Source organism: Erinaceus europaeus, chromosome 13 (genome assembly GCF_950295315.1).
Source record: "Erinaceus europaeus chromosome 13, mEriEur2.1, whole genome shotgun sequence".
NCBI lineage: Eukaryota > Metazoa > Chordata > Mammalia > Eulipotyphla > Erinaceidae > Erinaceus > Erinaceus europaeus.
In genome coordinates, this window is record NC_080174.1 from 63,373,460 (window position 1) to 63,380,672 (window position 7,213).

A 7,213-nucleotide genomic window follows, 5' to 3' on the forward strand; every position below is an offset into this window, starting at 1 on the left:
AGAGTTCAGTTTTGGATATGATAAGTTTAGACATTCAATGGCTGAGTTCAAGTAGGTGGTTGAATGTGGAGTTCAGGGGAACAGAGTTGGCAAGAGATATAACAATGAAAGTGTGTCTAAACTATAGATTAGGGAAAAGAAAATTAACTTCCAACTTTCCAGGCATCCTACTATGATGCACTTACTTTGCTACTGGTATTTGACTCTCCTAAAATATGTATCTAGTTTGAATCTGGAGATTTCACTTTATGAATGATGTTATGTTCTTTCTCTCTGCCAGGAGAAGGATGCAATACTTTTGGGGAAACCACAGCTCTCTGACTGAGTTCATTCTTCTGGGATTCTCTCATGACACAGAGATAAACAGTATTTTATTTGGTGTCTTCCTCTCCCTCTACCTCACTACCCTCCTGGGCAATGGGCTCATAATCACCTTAATACGCATGGACACCCATCTCCACACACCCATGTACTTTTTCCTCAGTGTTCTCTCCATTCTGGATATGGGCTATGTCACCACCACAGTGCCCCAGATGTTGGTGCATTTTGTTTGCAAGAAGAAGACTATCTCGTATATTAGATGTGTTGCCCAGATGTACATCTTCCTGATGTTAGGAATTACTGAATCTTGGCTTTTTGCAATTATGGCTTATGACAGGTATGTGGCCATCTGCCGTCCCCTGAGATATAAAGTCATAATGAGTCCGTCACTGTGTGGGATAATGGTGGCCTTTTGTGCATTCTGGGGTATTAGCTGTGCCCTAATATATACTGTCTCTGCTATGATTCTTCCCTATTGTGGACCCAATGAGATCAATCATTTCTTCTGTGAGGTACCTGCAGTCTTGAAGTTGGCTTGTGCTGACACATATCTCAATGATCAATTGGACTTCATCTTGGGTTTCATCCTTCTCTTGGTCCCACTCTCCCTCATCATCATTGTCTATATTAATATCTTTGCTGCCATTTTGAAGATCCGCTCAGTCCAAGGCCGACTGAAGGCCTTTTCTACCTGTGCTTCTCACATCACTGTGGTCACTATGTTCTCTATTCCGTGTATGGTTATGTATATGAGACCTGGCTCTGAGGCTTCTCCAGAAGAGGACAAGAAGTTGGCTCTGTTCTACAATGTCATCTCTGCCTTCCTCAACCCTATCATCTACAGCCTGAGGAACAAAGATGTCAAGAGGGCTTTCCTCAAAGTGACAGGATGGGGAAAAGTACCAGAATGAAGTTACAGAAGAATAGACACCAGTAACAAACTCAGGACACAGCCTACATGCCTTTCAAACATAGAAAGGGAACCACAGGTTTGGGGACATTTTCTTTTTTTTTTTTTTTTCTTTAAGAAAGGATTAATTAACAAAACCATAGGGTAGGAGGGATACAACTCCACACAATTCCCACCACCCAATCTCCATATCCCACCCCCTCCCCTGATAGCTTTCCCATTCTCCATCCCTCTGGGAGCATGGACCCAGGGTCATTGTGGGTTGCAGAAGGTAGAAGGTCTGGCTTCTGTAATTGCTTCCCCGCTGAACATGGGCATTGACTGGTTGGGTTTGGGAACATTTTCAACTTGGGCCACACAAGATATATGAATGGGTTAGATTCAGTGCAATGATAAATGAGAACACTTAGAAGACTAAGGCTGTGGGTATTCCTCAAGCCCTAAAACACCAGATAGACAGGCCTAAAATAGGATTATTTGGGGTGGGGCTATGCAGTGATATATGTCTACTCTGAATTTTTGCAGCTCCAGTGTTTACAGCATGGCACAAGCTCTTCAATCTTCATTCATCTTGTAGGTCCTGAGTAGCTGTTTTCTGCCATGTTTTAAAAGTCTCAGCATATGGACATATTAGGAATTGGCCAATGGTTTGAAGGTACCTCTATGTAGATTTCTGAGGCTTTTCTTTTCTTTTGAGAGAGAGAGAGAGAGAGAGAGAGAGAGAGAGAGACTATTTCCACCACTTTTATGTGGTTCTGGGGATTAAATCTAGGGCCTTATGCATGCAAGACATTCATTCTATGTCCTGGGTGTTGGGTAGTATGCCAGCTCCCCCTGGCTTCTGCTTAACCATATGCTTATATAGGGATTGATTTGTTCAAAGCTTTGGTCTATTTACATAAATCACTTTTACATTTACATAAAGCACCACACTCCCTCCAGGGCATTGGTGGTTTAGTGGTAGAATTCTCACCTGCTCCACCCCCTCTCCTTGTCACACCCTGATCCTCTCCTTGTCACACCCTGATCTTCCACCAGTCACTTTTTGCTCCACCCTCTCTATGTCACATCCTGTTTCCACCCTACTTGGAGAGTATAAAAACAGCTGCTCTTCTGATTAAGACACTTGGAAATTGCTTTCCGGCTCTGAGAGTTCCAGAGTGTATCTCCTGCGAAGTTAGTGCGGCACAAGTTCCTGATCCCTCTCCCACGCAGCAGCCTAGATCGGCTCCAGTTGAGTTCTCTCCAACCCAGAGAGCACTAGCTCGGGAAGAAGCACCCTCAGGCTATCCCGGCACATGGGCTCCTTTTCTATAGAGCTACTGCTTTTCCTGAATTTGTGTCTTTTATAATCACCAGCTGCCTTATCAACCCTGAACCCTGGTCCATGTTTTCTCCCATCATATTATTACTATTTTTTTTTTTTGTCCGCCCTGTGTTACTAATTGGGAAGTATTTCTGGTCAGAAACCTCACCTCTTTTATTTATTATTTATTTATTTATTTATTTATTTATTTATTTATTTATTTATTTATGTTTTTTGCCTCCAGGGTTATTGATGGGGCTTGGTGCCTGCAGTATGAATCCACTGCTCCTGGAGGCCATTTTTTATTGGATAGGATAGAAAGAAATTGAGAGAGGGGAAGATAGAGCAGGAGAGAAAGAGAGACACCTGAAGACCTGCTTCACCACTTTGAAGCCACCTCTCTGCAGGTGGGGAGTCAGGGGCTCAAACTGGGGTTCTTTTTTTGTTTGTTTTAATTTCTATGGCTTGGTGGGTTTCTGGAGTGATCCTAGTCTTATGTTTTCAGGTGATCTTGGGGGCCAGGTGGTGGCACACCTGGTTAAGCACACACATTATTGTGCAAAAGGACCCAGGTTCAAGCCCCTGGTCCACACCTGCAGAGGGAAAGCTTCACAAGTGGTGAAGCAGGGCTGCAGGTATCTTACTATCTCTTTCCTCTCTACCCTTCCCCTCTCAACTTCTCTCTGTCTCTATCCAATAGTAAAAAAAAAAAAAAAAGTAAAAATCAGGTGATCTCCGAACTGGGATTCTTGTGAGTATCCTTGCTCACCTTTTATATTCTTTCCCCCCCAATAAGTACACACTGAGTTGGGGCATGAATTATGTCACTTCTCCTCCTATAATTTCGTATGTTGAGCTTCTTTCCCTCAGTATTTCAAAGTGATTTTTTTTTTGTATTTGGAGATGAGAATTTTCAAGAGATAATTAAGTTTAATAATGAGATAATAAGGATGAGCACTAATTCAATCTGGTTGTTGTCCTTTAAGATGAGAAAACTAGGACACATGCATGCGACACTGAGTATGCATGCACCCAGAGAAAAGGCCATGTGAGGAAATAGTGAGGAGGGGGCCATCTTTAAACTAAGGAAAGAGAGAGAGGAAGGAAAGATGAGGGGGGAGAGAAAGACAACTGCAGACCTGCTTGTGAAGCGATCCCCCTATAGGTGGGGAGTCAAGGGCTCAAATCAGAATCATTGCACCAGTCTTGTGCTTCATGCCATGTGCACTTAACCCACTGTGCTATCACCTAACCCCCTTCCTCTGTCTTTTTTTTCTTTATTAGGGGATCAATGCTTTACAATCGACAGTAAATACAATAGTTTCTTCCTCTATCTTTTATGTAGTGCCAGAGGAAAAAAAAAACTAAGGAAAGATACCTCAGGGGGACACCAGATCTGCTCACACCTTGATCTTGGACTTCCAGTGTCTAGAACTATGGGAAAAAAATCCTATGGTATAAAGAACTCATTCAGTCTGTGGTATTTTGTTATGAAGGCCCTCATAAGCTAAAACATGATCTTTTGTCTGATGCTTGTAAAAAGATGCTTCAGACATTTTATCCTGTTTTCTAGGTATTAACTGTGAGAGAGTAGATGAAATATTCATTTTTCAATTCAGAAACAGATGTCTCTTCACACATGTGAATTTTTAAAAAACTACCACTTCTTAATTTATGAACTAAAGAGAACATCATAATGAGAAAACACAGAATGAAGAGACTTTGCTGTAATGGTGATGGTATTGTGATATTAGCTTGGCTGACAGTTCTTTTTTAAAAATTTTTTATTTTATTTATTTATTCCCTTTTGTTGCCCTTGTTGTTTTATTGTTGTAGTTATTATTGTTGTTGTCGTCGTTGTTGGATAGGACAGAGAGAAATGGAGAGAGGAGGGGAAGACAGAGAGGAGAGAAAGATAGACACCTGCAGACCTGCTTCACCACCTGTGAAGTGACTCCCCTGCAGGTGGGGAGCCGGGGTTCGAACTGGGATCCTTATGCTGGTCCTTGTGCTTTGCGCCACCTGCACTTAACCCGCTGCGCTACAGCCCGACTCCCTGGCTGACAGTTCTTTCCACAATTGTGTATTGTTATATTCCAAAAGAAAGTCCTTTCTTCCTAATCTAATCTAAGCTATGTAAAGGTGGGAACTGTTTCTAGAATCCTCGTTTTTATACATTTTAGGTCCTGGCCTGCCTAAGTGAAGTGATAATTCCCTTTATCTGGTGGAAAGTCTTCATGATCAGATATAATGAGGGCCAGTGGATGATTAGGCTCTAAGTGCTTGGTAGGTCTTAGTTTGGCCTTGGTTTTTGATAACCTTATCATCCTACCAAAACCTAGTTCTATCTGGGATCTGTACTAGCTCCTGGCCCACATGAATTCTTGGCTATAGATACTCAGATGCAGCAGCATTCTAAAGACCTGTGCCCGAGTTCTCTCTAGCCCTATAATCCCACCTGTTTTAATGCCACATTGGTGGCTGGAACTGCTTGACTTCTTCAGCTTTTCTGAAAGCTCTGCCTTATCCACCTGTACCATCATATGGGCACAGTGTCCTTAGTGCCCGTTAGAAGCAGAGCCTAGCTTGTTTTCCTATCACAGGTTAGCTTCTCAATATGCAAAGACAGGAATTAGATAACTAGACATCCTCCAGTACCCCTGCCTGAAAAACTGCTTTGACAGTGAAATGGAAGATTGGCTGAGGGCCAACCCCTATGGGTCACTGGAGCCTCGCCATGAGGTACCACTTACTTGGGACTAGTGGTGCTCTGTATGGGCATGGAAATCCTTAGTGTACAGTATAAATGGAACCCAGTTCTTCTGTTTGTATACAGGGGCTCAGTATGCACCCCAATGGAGACATCAAGGAGTCTGTAACTACAGCTTAATCTGATGGCTACCATTCTGGGGACTGGTATAGGCAGTACATTTCATTAGGACCCACATACAAGAAGAAAGGTAATAAAGGAGGGGATGATGTGCTTGATGTTCCATTTCAGTAGTCATGAGTCTCAGAATTGGCAGTGGTGTCAGAGGTCATTTGGTTTGGCCTCTTTGCTGCCTTCCTAATCAGCCTTAGAGCAACCACTTCCATGAATTCATTTGACAGACTGCTTCTGAGTATTAATACTTGCTAGACTCAGTGGGAATTTGTTTCACTGACTTCCCTGTTTTCAGTCGATTTACCTTCTATTTGAACATATGTTCAGACTTAATTGTTAATGCCTGGAATCTGAATGTGATTGGCTGCATAAAAACTATTTTTTTTCCCTTGCAAAGCTGTAGTCACAATCTGGGCCTTGGAGGAAGTTCTGGTTGTCATAAGTCTGGACCTGGAATGACATGCATTATTTGGTTGTGCAAAGACATGAATGCATTGGGAAAATATGTGTATGAACTAGTGAGATTTGTTACTAACAATTATTTTGTTTATTGGTTGCTTTGTGCTAATTCCAGTTGGGATAATATGCATTGTAGCAGAAAAGGCAATTAGAACTAATGAGAATGTAACTACTACATGCCTTGTTTCCTAGCCAATCACTTCCCGACTTTCTCCCATAAAAGCCCTTCTTCTTCCGCCCCTCACTCTCTTGCTCACTTTTCACCTTAACGGAAGGGTGCTGCGTCATTTTTGCTAGCTCCACCATGGCCTGAACCACTGTGCTCTCACTCAATCCCTGAGGTGCCCATGGGAATAAAGATTTGTGTTCCCTCTTCGCTCCAGATCTCCTCTCTCTCTCCTCCGCATCATAGCCCGACACAGAAAAACACCTCAATAAGTAGTATAGCAAGGAAGTAAAAAGACCTAAAATAGATATAATAAAGTACTTAATCAAATATTTTCTACTTAGACATAGACTCTCCCAATCACCCACTTCCTCAATCACTTCCCTCAATCACTCTAAATCTAACCCTGTCAAATAAAGGACTACAAAAACTCAATAAAGGCAAGAGACTGGCACACTCTAATGATGGCCCTTTTGGTCACTACTAGGCAACCCCATCCTCTGGGGCCCAAGTCAGGGAATCCTGGGATTCCCACACAGATATGATGAGCCTAGACCTCTGACAGATCCCTCTCTCCACCATCACTGGTCATCTCCAACAGGAACATCATAAACCCTCTTGTGGGCCTCTACAGGACCTTGCCCTCAATGTAGAATAACAGTGATAAAAATTGCCCCACTCTTTGAAGGGAGGCTGGGTCAACTTGAAGAAGACTGCCACTTGAAGAAGACTGGTCCTGAAATGAGTGCAACTTAGAATGTTCCTAGATATGACCATGGAATTTGAGCTTAGACCGAAAAGGAGGCAGAGGTTACATAGGTCCTTGTGCTGAATATGAATAGACATGGGCACCAGGTAAGATTGATGAGGTTTACAGTTAATGGTATTTATATACTTTTACCATATTTGGGAGCTTCTCTCTGCTCTGATTCAGTTTTCTGGTCCTACTCCCAACTCTAACACAATCCTCCCAGACAATACTTTTAGCCTACCTGCATGCTACCAGGCTCAGGCAGTTAGAAAAGTCATGGCCCCCTTGGAATAAACCTAAAATAGACTTCCTATCTTCTTCCAACATGATGACCTCAAATATCATCTGCTATTTTCTTACCTTTAGGTTCCTTAGTATTCCTTCTAAAGGATATATATATGAAAAATGCTCAAGAT

The 7,213-nt window shown here is 42.4% G+C and overlaps 1 protein-coding gene across 1 annotated transcript; it reads left to right on the top strand.

Annotated features, from left to right (window-relative positions):
* The first annotated feature begins 287 nt into the window (after positions 1 to 287).
* Positions 288 to 1,417, top strand: LOC103116258 (olfactory receptor 2A12-like). The gene has a single exon (XM_007526116.2). The coding sequence runs from the start codon at positions 288 to 290 to the stop codon at positions 1,230 to 1,232; it is 945 nt and encodes a 314-aa protein (XP_007526178.1). The 3' UTR covers positions 1,233 to 1,417.
* Positions 1,418 to 7,213: the final 5,796 nt, after the last annotated feature.

Bases quoted from the DNA above. Each gene is read 5' to 3' on its own strand.
- LOC103116258 (XM_007526116.2), top strand. From the start codon at position 288: ATGCAATACTTTTGGGGAAACCACAGCTCTCTGACTGAGTTCATTCTT.